The sequence below is a fragment of the Phodopus roborovskii genome, unplaced genomic scaffold, assembly GCF_943737965.1.
Source record: "Phodopus roborovskii unplaced genomic scaffold, PHOROB, whole genome shotgun sequence".
NCBI lineage: Eukaryota > Metazoa > Chordata > Mammalia > Rodentia > Cricetidae > Phodopus > Phodopus roborovskii.
Genome location: NW_026126571.1, coordinates 30,120,476 through 30,141,503, shown reverse-complemented (window position 1 = coordinate 30,141,503; position 21,028 = coordinate 30,120,476). Strand labels below are relative to the sequence as shown.

Below are 21,028 nucleotides of genomic sequence, written 5' to 3'. Positions count from 1 at the left end.
TAGAACTGATTCACGAACTATAATTACATTACAAAAAGAAAAGTCAGTCAAAGAATTAACACTAGAAGAAACCTGTTCAGGGATTATTTTAATCTAACATGTCTATCTAAACCAAAAGCAGGGAAAGGGCAATGTTACAGGGTGCTTTATTCACTATTTATTTAACACCAAAACTAGTAGGTACCTTGGATGATTTTTATTTATGGGAATGACATCTTATAGCAATTATATATACCCAAGGAGCTAATTTGAATAGTTAAGAGATTTATTAAAGCAAATTGTCCTAAATTTGCAAATTAAAATGACTAAGGTGTCTAATGTGCAAGAAATGATGTCTCATTAAAATAGTAAAATAAAATTAAGGCATCTAGACATCTCACTTCCAAGTAACCACATTCAGCAATCTCCACTAATCTCACAAAGACACTAAAGAGCAAGAAAAATGTTTATTCCAAACAACAAAGAACCTATTTTGAATCAAGCAATTTAAGATTGTATGCAATTATTTTACCAATTAAATAACAAAATCTTAAAACAAGATATAATTAGTTACTTACCAGGTTTCTAGATCATCATCAAACTAGTAAGAATCCCAGTACTAACATAAATGCTATCAGCAATACAGCATGACCACCAACCCACACTGAAGAGACAGTTGATAAAATTTGGAGGGGAATAAGGTTAAGAAAAACAAAGCAGAAAATAATTCTACTTCTAACTCAAAACTAAAGAGCCACATAAATGTCTTAAGACAAGCAATCTGTCACCAGCCACTCAGTCTAGGATGAGTCTTAAGTTTTCTCTCTGGCATCAATTCCCTAATCACACTTTAACCAAGCTCTGTTAACAAGGGCATACTCCTCTTGTTACACCCAGAAACTACTGCTCTAGCCCACTTCCCATGGAATCTATGTATGTACCATCTTCCATGCATTAGTCAAGGGGCTCTCCATGTTTCCAAAAGTCAATTCTCTGGTCTCATTTCACTCAATACAGTTCTACTGATCTGGTGGTAGCATACCTCCTGATGATTTTTCTCCATTTTCTATGAAAGTTCCTCCATTGAGTCCTGAAGCCATCAAGTTTCTTAAGAGCTGAAGTCCTAACCACTATTTACAGTGAAGTCTTGAAATGGCATCTTGGAGACAGTTGTTTTCTACTTTCAGTTTCTAGTCCTTAACTTTTTCTGATGTATCCCAGGAAGTATGATTTTTCCCCCCTCCAATTTCCTTAATACATCTTGTTCAACAACTCTTCTGTGGAAGTTTGAATGATAATGCCCCATAGAGATTTATATTTGAACCCTTGGCACACAGTTATTCAAAGTTTTTGAGAAGGATCAGGAAGTGTGACCTTGTTGGAGGTGTGTCACTACAAGCAAGTTTTGAGGTTTCCAAAGATATCCACCATTCCCAGTATGCTTTCTCTGACTCAGCTTGAGGATTAAGCTGTGAGCTCTCAGCCACTGCCCCAGTGACATAACTGCTTTTCTGCTGTCATGATCCCTCCCATTTTATGCTCATGGATTCTAATTCATTGAAACTATAACCCGAAATAAACTTTTTCTTCTATACGTTGCCTTGGTCATGGTATCTTCTCATAGCAATAGAAAAACGAAGACAACCTCTAACATATATCACATCTAAAATCTCTCCCATAGCTGGTTTTATTTGCTAGTCTTTCTCATTTTGAGAAGGGCATCCAGTCCTCTGGGCAAAAGTGTTCTCTGCCTTACTGATGGGCTTTCTTTCAGCACTTTTATCCAAATCATCAGCAAATCCAGAATTTATCTCATTTTGTTTTTGGCCAATACACTCCCCTCTGCACTTCCACTGTCAGAATTCCTGTCCTGTCTACCATAATCTTGTACACGATCTGTTCTATCAGTAATTTATTTCTGCTTCCCTCAGATCCTGTCAGAGTCTCAATACTTTCTCTGCCCAGCAGCTAGATTCAGTCTCACAAAACAAGGAACTAACCTATTTTGAACCCTCTGATTGTGCCTCAGTTCACTTTGAAGGCAAACCTGTTCAACTTCCCTCCACTCACATCATATATCATTCATTTTCTCCCTATTTGTGCTTTCTTCCTGCCCTGGCTTCCTAACTACCCTTCAAAAATACTGTACCCTCCACAATCAGGGCCCAACTGACACAGCTGCTCCACCCTTCCAATCTTCTCAAAAACTGGCTGGCTGCTTGTACCCTTCAGGTAAGAACTGAATATTTCTTTGTCAGAAGGCCTCCCCTTGGCACTGAGTGAATCTGTACTCTACTCTCCTTGAATAATGGGATGTTCTACATTAGTGGTGGTGAAGTAGCTCAATTTAGTCCTCTTACTACTTCACTAAGGATAGTTCCTTACTGCACACCTTAAATTTCTCTTGGTCTTTTAACATTATGTAACTATCATAAAAAGTAACACACCACTATCTCTGCGGGTCCACTCTGAGTTCCTGCGGGCAAGATCCTTGACCCCCAAATCCGGGCCTCTGCTAAAGAAAGAGGCCACAGCTGGAGAGTTCCAGTTTCCAGTGAGATCTGACTATCCTGCAAAACCTTCCCAAGTTCCAGCTCAGCCCGTGTCCTCTTCCGCCAGCTATTGGCCAGAGGTGAGTCTGGGCCCAATCGGGGCTGCCTGTCCCCTACAACCTCTTCCTCCCCGCTGCCTGCCCGAACTCCCTGGGTTGGCCCCTGATCCTGCTGCTCCAGTCTCCTGTCCCCATCCAGAACACCCTTGGAGCTCTGATACACCCCCCCACCCATCCCCACAGTGAGCCTATCAACCCTACCCTGTGCCCTACGCTACCCACGGTCCTGCAGCTCTGGTTGAGCACTGGGACAGAGGGTGGAACCAACAGTTCACCCTACTTCAGAAACTTCTCAGAGCAATTCTGAACAAAGGAGACCTGACTATCCACGCTGGACCACCCGTAATTTCCACCTGCTTGGTCTCTGACCCCGCCTGCAGTCCTCTGCTGGAGTCCCGGGACCCTCCCAGAGATCCTCCTATCTCTGTGGGACCACTGTGAGTACCTCCTGGCATCTTCTATTGGATCCTCATCCTTGACCCCATCCCTGGGTCCATGTCTGCGGAGAAACCTCCTAGAGAGCTTGGACCACACAGAGCTACAGATATTGAATCTCTGACCCACATAAGCCCACCGGGGAAGTGCCATAGAGAGAGGGGGAGATCCCAACAGCACCTACTGGAAGAAGCTACGGGAAGAAGGCAATACAAGAAAACACCTAACAACAGAAAGACAAGCATGACACCACCAGAATCTAGGGAATCTACACCAACTAGAATGGAACACAACAAAGCAGAGGAAGCAGAAGGGAACGACTTAAAAATTACCATCATAAAAATGATAGAGTTGTTTTTTTTTTTTTTTTGAGAAAAATCAACAAGATAGACAAACCTTTATCCAAATTAACGAAAAAGCAGAGAGAGAACATGCAAATTAACAAAATCAGAAACGAAAAGGGGAACATAACAACTGACACAGAGGAAATCCAGACAATTTTCAGGTCATACTTTGAAAATCTGTATTCCACAAAAATTGAAAATTCAAAGGAAATGGACAAATTTCTGGATAACTATCACTTACCAAACTTAAATCAAGAACAGACAAGCAACTTAACCCGCAATGAAACAGAAGCAGTCATCGAAAGCCTTCCAACATCTGGTCCAGGGCCAGATGGATTCAATGCAGAATTCTACCAGACATTCAAGGAAGAACTAATACCACTACTCCTCAAACTGTTCCACAAGATAGAAACAGAGGTTCATTGCCAAACTCTTTCTACAAGGCCACAATAACCTTGGTACCCAAGCCTCACAAAGACACAACTAAGAAAGAAACTACAGACCAATATCCCTGATGAACATCGATGCAAAAATACTCAATAAAATACTGGCAAACCGAATTCAAGAATACATCAGAGAAATCATCCACCATGACCAAGTAGGCTTCATACCTGGAATGCAGGGATGGTTCAACATACGAAAATCTATCAACGTGATCCACCATATAAACAAACAGAAAAACCATATGATTATCTCCCTAGATGCAGAAAAAGCCTTCAACAAAATTCACTCTTTCATGATAAAGGTCTTGGAGAAGTCAGGGATAACAGAAACATACCTAAACATAATAAGAGCAATATACAGCAAACAAACTGCCAACATCAAACTGAATGGAGAGAAACTTAAGCCAATTCCTCTAAAATCAGGAACAAGACAAGGCTGTCCTCTCTCTCCATATCTCTTCAATATCGTACTAGAAGTTCTAGCTAATGCTATAAGACAACAAAAGGAGATCAAGGGGATCCAAATTGGAAAGGAAGAAGTCAAACTGTCTCTATTTGCAGATGATATGATAGTTTACATAAGCGACCCAATAAACTCTACCAGGGAACTCCTACAGCTGATAAACACCTTCAGCAAACTAGCAGGATACAAGATAAACTCAAAAAAATCAGTAGCCCTACTTTTTTCAGACGACAAAGAGACAGAAAAAGAAACCAGAGAAACATCACCCTTTACAATAGCCACAAGCAACATAAAGTATCTTGGTGTAACGCTTACCAAACAAGTAAAAGACCTATATAATAAGAACTTTGTGACTCTAAAGAAAGAAATTAAAGAAGATACCAGAAAATGGAAAGATCTCCCATGCTCTTGGACAGGTAGGATAAACATAGTAAAAATGACATTCTTGTCAAAAGCAATCTACAGATTCAATGCAATCCCCATTAAAATCCCACCACAATTCTTCACCCACCTTGAAAGGATAATAATCAACTTTATATGGAAAAACAAAAGACCCAGGATAGCCAAAACAACCCTATACAATAAAAGAACTTCAGGAGGCATAACCATTCCTGACTTTAAGCTCTACTACAGAGCTATAGTTCTGAAGACAGCTTGGTATTGGCATTATTTTTTAGACAGGTAGACCAATGGAATCGAATTGAAAATCCTGATATTAACCCACACACCTATGAACACCTAATTTTCGACAAAACAGCTAAAATTATACAATGGGATGAGGACAGCATCTTCAACAAATGGTGCTGGCACAATTGTATGAGGGTGTATAGAAGACTGCAGATAGACCCATGTCTGTCGCCATGCACAAAACTCAAGTCCAAATGGATCAAAGACCTCAACATCAATCCAGCCACATTGAACCTCTTAGAAGAGAAAGTAGGAGGTACCCTTGAACAAATTGGTATAGGAGACCGCTTCCTAAACATAACTCCAGGGGCACAGACACTGAGAGAAACAATTCATGAATAGGACTTCTTCAAACTTAGAAGCTTCTGTAAGGATACAGTGGACAAGACCAAATGGCAGCCCACAGACTGGGAAAAGATTTGCACCAATCCTATATCCGACAAATAGCTGATCTCCAAAATATACAAAGAACTCAAGAAACTAGTCAACAAAACACCAAACCATCCTATTAAAAAAATGGGGTACAGAATTGAAGAAAGAGCTCTCAATAGAGGAAATCAAAAAGGTTGAAAGACACTTAAGAAAATGCTCCACATCCTTAGCTATCAGGGAAATGCAAATCAAAACAACTTTGAGATATCATCTTACTCCTGCCAGAATGGCTAAAATTAGAAACACCAATGATGACTTATGTTGGAGGGGATGTGGAGAAAGGGGTACACTCCTCCACTGCTGGTGGGAGTGCAAACTCATACAGTCATTTTGGAGATCAGTATGGCGGTTCCTCAGGAAAATGGGAATTAGTTTACCACAGGACCCGGCAATCCCCCTCTTAGGCATATACCCAAATGATCCACATCCATGCAACAAAGACATCTGTTCAACTATGTTCATAGCAGCACTATTTGTAATAGCAAGAACCTGGAAGCAACCTTGATGCCCCTCAATTGAAGAATGGTTAATGAAGATGTGACACATCTACACAATGAAATACTACTCTACAGAAAAAAATAATGCTATCTTGAAATTCCCAGGCAAGTGGATGGCACTTGAAGAAACCATCCTGAATGAGGTAACCCAGTCACAAAAAGAGGAACATACATATATGAGTACTCACTCATATATGGATTTTAGACCTAGATCAAAGGATCACCAGCTTATAATTCACACCACCAGAGGAACTAAGATACAAGGTGTATTCTAAGAGATTCATATAAAGTCCCTCACAGAACTGGGAAGGGACAAGCACCCCCCCCCCAGAGCTCAGGGGAAGTGTGGGGGGCAGCGAATGGAGAGAGAAGTAGGAGAAAACGAGGAGGAAGAAAGGAAAACATGTGCGACTGGTTACGATGACAGGAAAGAGAGAGAGAGAGAGACAGAGAGAGAGAGAACATAAAAGAGGGAGCCAATATTGGTTTGAAGATAAAATTGAACACAAAGAAAGGTCCAGAGAACTACAAGACTGCTCCTAACTAACAATTTGAGCATCTGTGGAAAGGCTATCATAAATGCCCTTCCTGGAGAGTGAGATCAACAACTAACTTATCCATGGAGCCCTCAAGTAATGCCTGTTGGAAACAGGATCAAAAACCCATACATAAACACTGAGTGGAACTAGAACCCAGATGCAGATGGAGAGGACAAGACCATGCGGTAGAAGCACATAGAGACAGCTTACCTGAACAAGGAGGAGCTAATGGGCCCCCAGACTGATAGCTGGGAAGCCAGCATGAGACTGACTCAGGCCCCCCGAATATGGGTCTCAGCCAGAAGAACTGAGCAGTCTAAGGGACCTCAGACAGTGGAGCCAGGATGTATCCCTGGAGCACAAAAGGACTTTGTGAATACATCCCCCATGGAGGGATAACTGCCTTAATCTAGAGACAGGAGAGAAGCCCTAGTCCCTACTTCACATGACTTGTCAGATCTACACGACCCCAACTGGATGGCATTCCCCTACACATGGAATTGGGGTGGGGGGATGGGAGGGGAGGGTGGTCAGAGTGCATTTGAGAGGGCAGAGAGGGTAAAAGGGAGGGAAGGAGAGAGGGAGGGAGGGAGAAAGTGAGGGGGAACTTGGATCGACATGTAAAATAATAAATTAAATTAAAAAAAATGCTTTGACTCCAAAATTTAAGTTCAAGAACAAGTTACTGAGGAAAAGGATTTCTATTTTTGTTTCCACAGAAAATGAAAAGATGTGGATTCCTTCCAGACTAATGTGTTTTGATCAAGCCAGACCGCCTGAAACAGAGTATGAGGTGATTCAAAACAGCTGGACAATGCAGCCTTACAGACCACAGCCAGGATTTCTGAATCTTCTTTGAATCCCCCATGACAGCGCCCCTTACCAGCAGGAAGTAGTTTGGAAAGAATGACGCCCAAATTCCCAAATATTGTCTATAAATGTTTGTTTTCATTTAAATGGACTTGGTTATATAAAATAAATTAAAAAAAATTTAAAAAAAAAAAAAAACGTAACAAGCCAAGATAAAAAAGTGTTAAATTTTTTTCATAAATAAGAATTATCTGGTGATTATGTATTATTCATCAAAATTTAGGTTAGCTTTGATGCCAAAATTACATCTCATTTCAAAAAGCATTTACATTTCATATAACATGGATGAACCAAATGAAGAGCTTCCTAGATCAAGAATGTCTGGATGTCAACACAAGGATAATTAGGAAACTACTTGGCTGCTATGAAGAATTTATATAATAAAACCTTGATAGTTACATAATGAATTTTAATACGTGCATTAGCATGGGGCACTGGAAGATAGATTATATGCAATGTTAAAAGGAACTGAAGGAAAATCATGGTTACATGTAAACTGAAAAAGTTATAATTAAGAAAGTTCAGTTAGAATTCATTCTTTAGACCCCAACTTTGAAAAAGAAAAAAAACAAAACAAAACAAAACAAAACAAAACACCACATAAAGCACTGAGAAAAGGTTAACTGCCATTGACAGGTAGGTACATTCTGTGCTGTGTTCTGCCTAGTGGCATCATCGCTCTGAAATTACTTGAACTGGGCTATAAGCACAAGGACAAGCCATGCTCTTTTTTCTAGGTTGTTTCAAATTTTCTGTTTGATAAGATACTAACCAGTATTTTTCTCTTCCATTATATTTTGTGTGCATGAAGGAATTCACCAAAAAACATTGGACTGCACTATCAAATACACTAAACTCATCCAGCGGTCTAAATTCTTGGATTTCCTTACCTACAAAAAAAAAAAAAAATGACCAATCTGACAATACACTGTTGCTATTAGGCTATCTCAACTGGTATTAGAAGCAAAACAGAGTTCAAATTACAAAACATCAGTAGACTAAAATGTAAGAAGAGATATAGAAAACAAAGCTATCAAATCCAATAGAAACTGTGAATACTATTCACAGAGATTGTACTAGTTACAGAGAATAATTTTCCAAACTGTTTAAGTGAGCATTAACTTTCTCAAGTTAATTTATAAACATACAATGTACGTTATAAGACTGTAGGATAGAAAAAGGGGTACAATAATGTTAAGTGAAAAGAATGTTATTGAAAGTCAAATCTAATCTCAGCTTTCAAGAGGCTGAAGAGAAGATTGCTACAAGTTTGAGGCCAGCCTAGGCTTCAAAGTAGGAAACTGACCGCCTCCTTTCCCTCCAAAAGGAGAAAGAGAAGAAGCAAAAAGAAGAGGAAAATACAGTAAGTCAACCCTACTATCATGTGTTGTTGTTATAGAATATTATTTTAAGGTGTGTTACTTGTGTTTATGCTCTGGAACAATTGTTTAATGATGCAAAGATGTGTTTGATTAAATAAAATTTATCTGTGGTAAGGAGGCAGAGTCAGAAACTAGCTGACAAGAAATGGAAAATGAATGGAATGGAAATGGAAATGGAAAAGAGGAGCAGCAGCAAAAGAACAGGAGAGGAAGGCATCAGGGGCCAGCCATCAAGCAACCCAGTAAACCACCAAGCCACCAAGTAGGAAGGAAAGTAAGACACACAGACATAAGAAAGATAAATTATCCAGTCAGTAAGAATAGATGGCAAAAACCAGCCAAGATAAGATCTGGCATTCGTAACTAAGAATAAGCCTCTGTGTGTGATTTACTTGGGAGCTGTGTGATGAGCCTCCCAAATACACAACAAATTAAATATAATCAATGTTATTATTAGAGTTCAAGGAAGTATTTCTCTAAACAACCAGTCTGGATTCATCTCTCTCAAAACTGCAAGCCAAGGTCATTCTTGAAAAAAGGATTCTAATTATAGGATTGTGGAAATACTTGAAGTGATAGAGATAAAGAATGACAACTTACAGAGAGAGGAAATAAAGTTTATCAGCTGTTTCTTGGGAAATATAACTTGCTCATTTATGCAGATGAAGCCATAGTATCAACACCTTATTGTTATGACTTACAAAAGTCTTTTTACATAAAACAACTCATTTCTACAGCCTCAACTGGGAGCACAAGCCTTTAATTCTGCACTTGGAAGGCAGTTGCAGACAGCTCTCTCTACGAGCTGGAGATCTGCCTAGTCTACATAATGTGATCCACACCAGACAGGGCTATATAGTGGATCCTACCTCAAAGAAAACGAAGAAATAGCAATAAAGATTAATCATAAACAAGGTAAGAACATAGATCTGATTATGATTGATAGGACACTGTAAGAGTAAAGTATTCAATAGTTTTTTTAATACATTTGCAGCTCATTTAGTCCAGCACAAGGAAACAAAAATTTTGGTGTTTCTAGTCTGTATGTACCCTCAGCTCAATATTACAAAGGACTTACACTCATATAAGCAAAACAGACACACTTTTTAAAACATGATTTAAACTACTGTTATTTCAGAAATAGAAAGAACAGATATGATAAGACATGGTAGTATGAGCCTATAATCCCAGCACTCAGAGAGCAGAAGCAAGACAGAGCAATACACTAAGCTCAGAGAGAGCTATGGCTAGCTATGCAGACAACTTTTTTTTTAAGGCAAAAAACTTTGAGACATGAAAAATGAAATAAATTGTAATATAAACAAAATAAGGAATTTAATTAATTAAAACTTTTTCATCCTACTTCCGGCCACTTTTTAAAAGCTTTCCACACATACATTACAAAAATAAATGGAAAAAGCTCTTTCAAAATTCAGGGCTCCACTTTTAAGATTAAGATCAAATTAGAACAACAAAGGCCTTTTTTAGTTGGCCTAGGGTAAATCTGTTACATAACATGAGAAAAGACATTGCAAGAAAAACATAAATAGACACATCTGTAATCCCAGCATTCTTGAGGCCAAAGTTGAAATATAAGGAGTTGTAGACCAGCATGGGCTGCAGATGCCCTCCCAAATAGTATATAATGCAGTATCTTTATAGGATGCAAAACCAAAGGAACCAAAAGTGGATGTGAGGTTCAAATTTCTTTTGTTAACTTTTTGGTAATAAATAGAACTACATAACTGTTATATAGATGATTTTACAAAACAACAAAAAGGTTGGGGGTGGGTGCTGGTTTGTGAAGAAAAAAACAGTCTCATGGGATAACAGAAGTCAAGTGTCAAAGAACATAATCAAGGGGTGGGGGCACCCACATGAAATTATCATAGAGCACAATGCCCTGAGTTTGATAACTAGTACCCTCTGACTTTCATGCACATAGACACACTCTACTGTTTGAAGTACTATAATATAATTCACTGCATGTCTTTCCCACAGAACAAGAGTTAGTCCCTTGGCCTTTGTCTTTAGAGAAAAAAAATTACATAGGTTTTATTCAGGAAATAAATTAATCTTTTAAAACAGATTTCCTTTAAATACTTTTATAGCTCCTATACTGAAAAGTCAAATATAATTACTGTAAGCAATTTAAAGCATAAGACTTACAAACTAAACTCATCCCTATTGTTTGATATCAGAATGCAGCCATTGTGTAGAACAATAAATAATTCTAAGCAGCATTATCTTCATTTTACTGTTTAGTTTCACTTTAATTCACTCAAGAAGAACTACAATTCATCTCTAAAATATAGAATCTATAGTACTTAAGAACAATTGCAAAGCCCAACAATGAGAAGCAGCTTAGAATTTATAGCATTGGGAAGCAATGCTCAGAGTAGGATAGCAAATCCCAAGGGAATCTGAGCCTTATGGTGTGATCCATGGAAAACAAGCACATGGGCAGGACTTCAGGTCAGAACACTCACCCAGCACACTCAAGACCTATTCCCTTCACTTACTAAAAAACAACAGTACATTTTAAGATTGTTTTATCAAAAACTACTTAAGTAAGCCCTACCTTGAAAAATAATTTTACAAACACTTAGACTGTACATACAGAAATGAAAATCAAAGTGAGAAATTCACCAGCATAAAATTTCCATTTGTACATAAAATATAATTATATATACATATATATACATATATATTATATATATTATATAATGGTGGAAAGTAAACATTACTACTATGGATTCATAATTTTGTACTGTGTGTATTTTTAGAGCTCTAGGATTTTGGAACTAAAAACACCTTAAATATGTCTTATTAGAAACTATAATCAAGTAGGTCACATTCTTATATCCCAATTTTAACATTTTTTAAATAATGAACTCCTTTCAAAATAAAATGAAAAACATTAGAGTAAGTTCTGTGGATGGAAAAGCTGCCTTCTAAAGCAGAGCTAGATATAACTTTCACATTTGAAATGACTGCTGCATTATCTTTCCTGTTATCATTAGTATCATCCTACCTGTTTAGACCGGGGTCTTCCAGGAGAAAATTTTCTTTTGGTAATAGCTGGTTTACCCATGCCAATTTTTGGAGTGACTGAGATGTATGTTGTTGGCATGATGTTTCCAGCAGCAGAGTTGAGATTTGAAGGGTAACCGTGCAGCATGTCGCATGAAGGCAAGTCTAAACAAAGTGTTGAGGAGGAAGACACATCTGCCTTGCTAAGGTCAGTTGCCGATGAGAATGGTGACTCCTCCTCAGCTTGTAACTTTACAGATTTGTCTCCTTGGCATGAACCATCTTTGACACAACTGTCAACCGCAAGAGTCATTTCAAAATCCATACATCCAGTGGGGAATTCAGAATTTTCCTTCTGCTCCATTTCTTCTTGCTGTCGTTCTATCACCAACGGTTCCTTAGACAATAAGGAACTTTCACTGTGTGGGAACAGTAAGGCTTCTGGTGCAGCAGACTCAGCAGCTGATTGTGGAGGGCTTTGCTCTTCTTTAGATACCACCTCGAGTTCCTCTGACAACTGCAATTCTTCTTGTGGCACAATGGTCTGATGTGGAAGGACTTCAATGTTTTCTGTCACTTCCATTCTGTCTTCGTTTTCATCTTCCTCACAAACATTCATGCCTTTAGAAAGAGTTTCCATTTTTTCACTATCAAGTTCATGAGAAACCTCATTTGCCAATTCAGGATTCATTTTACTGTCAGATGATTCTACAAAATTTAGAATATGGGTAATATTAACTCACATGCAAGTAGCAAAACTTCTAACCAAAATAGAATTATCTGGCTAAACTACAACTTTGAAGGTATTCAAAAAGGGATATTATTTAAAGCAAAAATTCCCAAATGGTTTATGGATTAAAATCAATCGTGTTCTTCTGAAAACATGGCTTAGTAAGATCCCTAAAGTTAAAAGTAATTTCTAGTTAAAAATAAATGAAAAAACCGAGAGACTCAACTACTGATATGTTTCTATTATGCATATATGACACATTTATGACTTAAACATTTACAGACTAAATTATATATGAGAAGTTAAACTCATTTTAAAACTAATTTTTAAAAAATCAATGATAGGAAGTGAAATGCCAGACTGTTAAAAGGAAGACTAATGTAAAACATAAAGACACAATGTAGACATGGTTGTGATATAGCATCTGATGGGTTTTCTGGCCATGCCAAGACTTCCTTTGATTATTTCGTGTGTGTGAGTGTGTGTGTGTGTGTGTGTGTGTGTGTGTGTGTGTGTGTGTGTGTGTGTGTGTGTGTTTGTTTTAACTTATCAAGCATATTATACAGATTTGATCCTTGTTTATTCTTATTGTCTGAATAGACATTAATCTTGACTAGTCTATTGATATGTCAAACATTGAAATATGTATGACTAATAAACTTTATATCAAAGTACTAATTTATTAAAACTGATCTGGGCATGGTGTCACATACCTTTAATCTCAGGACTTGGGAGAATAGAGCAGACAGAACTCTATGAGTTCAAGCCCAGCCTGAACTATATAGTGAGCTCTAGGCCAGCCAAGGCTAAATATACATAGTGAGACCCAGTCTCAAATCAAAGCAAACAGACAAAAGGTCTCAATTAGTATGAGGCACAAATGGCTCTAAAAAGTAGGACTGCAGAAAATGAAAGATTCATTCAAAATGCCATTGAGGTTGTATCAATGAAGACAGTAAACTTTTCATTTATTGTTTTCAAATCAGTGATTAAAATTAATGTATGGTCTGATGCCAAAATGAACCTCACTTCTCATTCCTATTGTAGTGAAAGACTACAGTAAGGATAAAAGAAAAACATCAAATAACCTGTTATTACTAAACATATGAAACATCTAAAACCCTTCATAGACAACCTATCTATTGTCATTGTAGTTGAAGAAAAACTTTATTGGTCTGTTTTCTTGTAATCCAATTAAATTAGCCAATCTGAATGTATAACTTACCAGAAGTGAGGAGGCCACCTGAGTCAAGGCTTTCTGATGGATTACTTTTCTGGGGTTCTTCAGAGTACACTTGAACTGCGACAAATAACATATTATAGAATCTTTAAGCAAGGAGTCAACATTTCTCTAATACTGCTCTTTCTATAATAACTGATAAGAGTTTTACTATAAAATGCCAATTTCTAAAACACATACAAACATGCTGTTATTATATATTAGTCATTGATACACAGATACAATTAGCAATCTGTTCATATACTACAGATCTGCTATAACTTATTTTCTCCAGTTACATCCGTATGAAATATAACCTTTAAGGACTTGTTAAATATGGGCATTTAAATCAAAAAACTCTAAGACTTTTATGTATCTGATCAAAGTACATAATTTAAGATAAAGACTCATCTACAATAAAAACTTTCAGAAGAGCTCATAACTTAATAAGCAACTTTCCCAATATGAAATTTTAGTAATTATACAAGTTCAGTAAAGCTATGATAAATACTGCAAAACTTAGTTGAAACATCACTAAAAACGCCCCCAATAGTACAGAAATAGCTTCACATAATGAATTTTTCAATATCTCTGCAAGAAACACCTCATAATCTGCAATATCTTTAGTTCACAATTATAAAAACACAATGGATTGCTTCTTAATGAAAATCACTTGGTCCCTAAACAAAGCACATATTTATTAATGAGTAGATTATAGCTAACCTACAAATATAGTCAAGCCAAAGCCAATTTTTCTAAAAGGCTCCTGTCTTCTACAGAGCCACATTTCCATGCCTTAAAAGGCTCCTCTCATCAGGCTGTGGTGATGCACACCTTTAATCCCAGGCAGAGGTGGATCTCTTGAGTTTGAGTTCAGCCTGATCTACAGAGCAAGTTCCAGGACAGCTAGGGTTATACAGAGAAAACATAGGGAGGGGAGGCAGGGAGAAGATGGAATATGGGAAGAAGGAAAAAAAAAGCTTCTCTCTAAACAATTTCCAGTGTATCATATAATAGAGGATATTTGTATATCGCCTATTTTCTTCAATAATACAAACAAACTTACTGTCAGAAACAATTTCAGTTGTGGAGTGGTTATCATTGACATCTTCATTAGTTGTTGGCTCCAGAAATAGCACTTCATCTTCAATTTCCATTCCACTGCAATAATCTTAATAGAAAATGATTAATTCTTTACTTCAGAACTATATCTTTATTTTAATAAGGATAAATTATCAACAGCAATGTCAGTTTTTCTTCAGATTTTACTTTGTTCACAATTAAAAACATAGACACTACTATAATGCATTACAAGGTTGATTGTGTGTATATTTAAAACAAGCTTTAAAGGCTAAGGGAATAAGTCAAAAATAAAGGTAAACAAGGCCTTGGTTCATATCAAGCACCACTAAATCAAAAAACAACCAACACAATTTTTATATGCACATATAACCATGTTATTTTCAAAGAACATTCTACTACTGTATACAATTATGTTAGTAATTACTTTTTTCTATTTAATCCTTTAATAAGTGATAAAATAGGACTTCCATAAAACTTCTACCATGATGATCTACAATCTAGTGGGAAGGTCTATTTATAACAAAAATAAACTCATAAAAACACTGACTACTTTAAACAAAATTTTAAGGTGAAGAGATAATGAACATTAATAAACATAAAGCTTATTTGGACAGAGATAGCTTGAACTATGAATTTAAAAAAAAAAAAAAAAAACTAGGCCACATAGCACACTTCTGCATGCTAGACCTGGCATACAAGTGGGAAAACAGCTGGGCTTGATTCAGATGACCAAGTAGCAAATACAACTAAAGCTGAGAAACTGAAAGCCAAGTGTGGTAGTACACAGTTATAATCCAAGCTTTTGAAAGAGTAAAACAGGAGATTAATAAATTCAAGGTTAACCTGGACTATATAGTAAGACTGTCTCAAATACAAAAAGCCAAAGGAGGAGAGGAGAGAGGAAGGAGAGGCTTTTGAAGCTGAAAATACAATGGGGTTTGTTACAAAGACTTCCTTTATTACTAATCAACCTGTTGATTATTTTAAAAGTGAACACATGCACACACTCACTTACCTGTACGTAATTCAGGCATCTCTAATTCATTTCCTGGATGTAAGGAATCTATATCAGCTCCTAAGTGTTTACAATACATGCAGATATAGTCTTCTTTGAGCTGAGAATCCAATTCATGATCGGTTGGTTTGTCACATTCTAAGTGAATCCATCTGCAGTAATAAATATATTTAAGTAAAAGACTCTAAAGCCAAATTAGTATATGAGGAAAGGCAAGCCAATTTCTTTTAGAGAGGGAGGGGAAGGTAGCGGAGGGGGAGGGGAAGAAAGGAAATAGGCAATTTCTTGAGGAGGGGAGGGGAAGAGAGGAGAAAGGCAATTTGTTGAGGGGAGAAGGGGAGCGGAGAGGAGGGTGGGAGAGGGGATGGGAGAGGTTTTTGATAAAGTTAAAAATAAGAACAGGTGGTTATAAGGGTTGGAAACAGCCAAAGGTTTTCAAAAGGATGACACTTAAGGAAATTATTACAATAATATTCAAATATTTTCCCTCCTTTTTTTAAAACTACCTTCTCTTGAATTTTCTTTCAATGCTCATTTCTGTTCTTATTTTTACCTATTTGCTTCTTTATGTCTTTCTAATTCATAAAAATAACAATAATAATAATTTTCTGGGTCTTGTGAAACATAACTTTAATCCCAGCACTGGGGAGCAGAGGCAGGCAGATCTCTGTGGTTTTGAGGCCAGCCTGTCTATACAACAAGATCTAGGCAAGCCAGGGATATATAGTGAATCTCTGTCTCAAAAAAACAAAAGCATAAAAATTCAATTCCATTTATAACAGCACTCAATGAGAGTTCAAATGATCTATCAAAAGAACCAATGAATTAACAAAGCAGCTAAATAGAGCAGGTATTTCTTCTTACCTCTTACACATATTACAGTGGAGCATGTCTTTCTGAAATTCTGGATTATAGCACTTTCCACAAAACGGACATAAATTATTCTGCTGTTGATAACAAGTGTCGCATATCAGACAGTTGTGATGCCACTGAGCACTAGATCGTGTACCACACTCTACACATATTCTGCAATTCTAGAATAAGAAAAAATAAAAACAAAAGGTTTATTATACAGCAAGCGTTAGTGGCACATGCCTTTAATCTCAGCACTTAGGAGGCAGAAGCAGCCAAATCTTTCTGAGTTCGAGGTTAATCTGATCTACAGAGTAAGTTCCAGGAAAACAAGTTCTTTTTCTCAAAAAAAAAAAAAAAAAGTTATTGTACCTGGAGTTCAGGTGTAACTCTTTTGGAATTGAAAACATTTGTGGATTAATCATTACTTTTCACATCTACTAAATTGGAAAAAGCAATTTGTTTCTAATGGTGGCTGATCTCATAAAAACTGTACTAAAACCAAGAGGAAGTTTTAAGCAAACATGGAAGAAACCAAGACTTTAGCAAATCAAATTTCAAAGATGAAATATAATCTACATACAACTAGGATCTACCAGAGTATATATACTCTTAAAGAAAACTAATTCTCCCTCCATCTACAGTTATCAGTTGCAAATAGATCCTAAGCTAGGGTAGGGCTTCATCATGCCCAAGTCTCCTACACATGTTGGGCTTTTTGTCTGGCTTGATGCTGTGCAGGTCTTGTGCATGCTCTCACAACTGCTCTGAGTTCTGTTGTATACAGAAAAACAGTTACCTTGTAGTTGCTTGCTGCCTCTGGCTCTTATCTTTCTGCCTCTTTCCCAAGGCTTGGGAAAAGAGGGTGAGATAAACATAAAGCATATTTGGAGAAAGAAAGCTTGGACAATGAAGAAGAAAAACAAACAAACAAAAAAACTAGGCCACAGCTAAGGTACTGCTGGCTCAAAGGACATAGCACACTTCTGCATGCTAGACCTGGAATACAAGTGGGAAAGCAGCTAGGCTTGATTCAGATGACCAAGGTAACAAATACAACTAAAGCTGAGAAACTGAAAGTGCTGACTGCACTCCAGTGAAGACCATAATTCTAAGAACTTATGAACAGCCAGCACCCTAGATTCCACTGGCTTTAAAAGAAAAGCAAACAAAGTTGGTTTTGGGAAGTAGAGTGGAACTGGAAGAATTGGATAAGTGAAGTAAATATGACATTTTCAAAAAGGCATTTTCTTTAACAAGTGGAGGAGAGAAGAAGCAAGAAGTCATTTCTTTAAAGCATGGTTCCCAGTCTCACCACTGTACAAAGCAAAATGACTATTCTATATTATTCCATTTACTCCTTGGTGGTTTAGGAATTAAAAGAGTAAGGACTACATACTGATACTGTATCAATACCCAAATCTTTTCAATTGCCAAAGGACAAGTCAAAAGACAAAGTGACAAATTAAGAAAAACATGTACCTCAAACAATGTGTGATTTTTAATTATTAAGAACTATTTGAAAGCACCAAAATGCTTACTAACAGACCACATACAGAGGCAAAAACTGACACTTAAAGATAAATAAACAATAAATGATCACCTTCCTTCATAAAAGAGTTGAAGAAGAAAAGTACACTGAGATATCATCTTTCAACCACATGAGGCAAACATTCACTATTTGAAATAAGATCCTCCTGGAACAAATGCTGCTGCAGCAGCAACTTTCTGTGGTTGGCACTGCAAAATTCACAAGTCAAAACTAAACACCCATACAATCCAGAGAAAGTAATTTTATTCCTGAGGAATACTATACAACAAAGATAAGAAGATTGCCTTACTCTGAACTAGTGGGAAATACCTAGTGTAGACTAGAACCCCTTGCCTCAGTGAGGCCATACACAGTGAGATTTCTAATGTTATTTATATACATGAACAGATTATAACAAAAGTCTACAGAGAACGTTAAGTTTTTCATCTTTCCAATGGCCCAAAGGATAAACCTTCCAACTGAAATCTCTGTGGTAACAATAAGAGTGTGCATTGCATTGGCAGAGTCCTTATCTAGTTTGCAAGTTCCCAGATTCAACCCTTAACAATGAGAAAAACACCATGGCAGTGAAACTGGTACAGACTGTATACTGAGTATCATGCATAGACTCTAAAAAACCAGTATCCCTATGAGGTAACTCAACATTATAAAGACAGAGTCAAATCACTTGCCTTCAAAGAATAGAAGTTTCAAAAATTATGTATCCACTGGTACACTCAATAGTACCATATGTCATGCTGAAGGAGGATGGCAAAGTAGGCTAGGGATCAAATCAAGTACAACAGGCCAAAATAAAGTCAAAATTCCACAGAAAATTACTAAGATAATGAAAACAAGAAGAAAGAAGATAATGATTTGATAGCAAAAGCCAAAAATCTAAATCTAAAGAGAAACCAAAGAACTAAATACTGTAAAACACAGGTAAATATTTAAAAATAAAACAACCAAAATAGCTTTCTAGTTCTGTAAATGGACTAGGATCTCAGTGACCAAAATGTTTTAGTCATAACTAATCTTTTACACTAATACAACAGTGGCCCAACCTGTTTGCTATGTCAAAGCCAAACTTATGTTTAGTTAAGAAAAGTAAACACAAGGAGAAATTACATTGACAGGACCAATAGAAGTGATTAATTTTATTAAGTTTTGAATCAGCTACTCAAAAAATGAAGTAAAAGGGTTTTAGATATCAGAAAGCTAATAAACACAAACACAGATATAAAAGTCCCTATTAAAAGTGTGGAAGCATTTGCTTAAAAACCTATATCATCCCACAGGCCTACAATCCCTGCACTCAAGAGCCTATGGTAACCTACACATTTATCACCAGCACAAGTTTCAAGCCAGCCAGAACTACAAGGTGAGTATCTTCCCCCAAAACAACACAAAAACAAACAACAAAACACTACAATTAAAGTGTAAAAATATTTTAGTACATTAGGTCAGATTTACTCACAAAGTTATTAATAGGCTCGGGTGCAACCAGTTATAATTAGAGGAAATTTTATAACCTTAAATATTGTTTCCTTCATAAAGGAAAGAAAAATAATTATGAATTTACCTTTGTGTTTATACTTTGTGTTTCACAAAGTATAAACAAACCAAGCAGTGTGGTTTTCTCCTTAACTGGATCAATAAGAGAACATGGAAGGGCGTCTCATCTAGGCAGGAAAAGAACTGGAGCTACTAAAGCAGCCAGGTCTTCAACCCACAGGCTCCACCTCCCAGGTAACCACACCTGAGAAGAGTTACTTAAAGCATATTGTTCTCCAGGTGATGAGCCCTTCTGCTCACACTCCACCTCTCACATCTCATCATTCTAGGTATTGCCTAATAAGGTTCACTGGGGCTTGCTCTAAATGTTAGACAAAATGCAGTCTCCAACGCCAGGTGCCAATCATCCCCAGTAAAGGACTGTTTCCCTCTGTGTTTTAGCCACTGCTACACCAGCCATGAGGCCTGAGCACCTTTCTTATCAGCACCCACAGCATTCTTGCCTTAAAACGTGTGAAAAGCACTACCAAGTAGTTCCAAAGAGGGATCAGGCTAAAGGAAGCCTACCCAAGGCAGTTCACTGCCTCTCTTCCTCAGAACACCACTCCCTCTCTAGAGCTGATAAAAACCATTACTGTTGTGTGGGGCACCTCAAGGTAGGGTTCCACCACATGTTAGCCCAGCAACCCCACACCTCCAAATCCAAGTGCTATATTCACAGACACCTTCCACGCCTCCAAACACAGGAAAAATGCCAAACACTGAAAATAAAGCCAGGCAGAGATAAACCAAAAGCCCTTTCTTTAGTGGGTCAATAAGACAAGAACATGAGGCTGCAGGAAAACCAAAGAAGATAGTTCTATTTAAAAAACAAAACAAGCAAACAAAAAAACAAAACAACAACAACAAAAAACTAAGAACTAGAACTTTTTCATAGAAATATTAAAGCTAGGCATCATGATTCCCTTCACCATGAGCTGAGGCAGCAGAAACACTAAACTAAGTCAATCTGAACTACAAAAGGAAGACCCTGAAAAAGAAAGAAAGAAAGAAAGAAAGAAAGAAAGAAAGAAAGAAAGAAAGAAAGAAAGAAAGAAAGAAAGAAAGAAGTGGAAAGAGAGGGAAAAACATGGAGGGGGTGATATGATAATCAAAAATGAAAATAAAATTTAACATCTAATGTCAGAATTGCCACAAGGCAGACTGCATTTACACTAATCCTGGACAGCAAAAAAATGTGCACCAAGGCAGTCAGTATCGTGATCCTCATAGCAAACTCCTGTCTTGTACATACCTACTTACATCAGGTAGACTGCCAACAACAGCACAGCACAACAGTTAAGTGCAGAACTGTGAAAATAATGGATT

The 21,028-nt window shown here is 37.2% G+C and overlaps 1 protein-coding gene across 10 annotated transcripts in view; it reads right to left on the bottom strand.

The window, feature by feature from the left end:
* Positions 1 to 21,028, bottom strand: part of Kmt2c (lysine methyltransferase 2C) — a 216,371-nt gene that overhangs the window by 83,432 nt on the left and 111,911 nt on the right. For all 10 annotated transcript variants that reach the window (XM_051203215.1, XM_051203205.1, XM_051203208.1 and 7 more), the window contains exons 10-14: positions 16,627 to 16,796; positions 15,763 to 15,914; positions 14,731 to 14,835; positions 13,671 to 13,745; positions 11,717 to 12,423 (exon numbers count right to left, since the gene is read on the bottom strand). In XM_051203215.1, the coding sequence (XP_051059172.1) occupies positions 11,717 to 12,423; positions 13,671 to 13,745; positions 14,731 to 14,835; positions 15,763 to 15,914; positions 16,627 to 16,796 (1,209 nt within the window). The remainder of the gene's footprint in view (positions 1 to 11,716; positions 12,424 to 13,670; positions 13,746 to 14,730; positions 14,836 to 15,762; positions 15,915 to 16,626; positions 16,797 to 21,028) is intronic.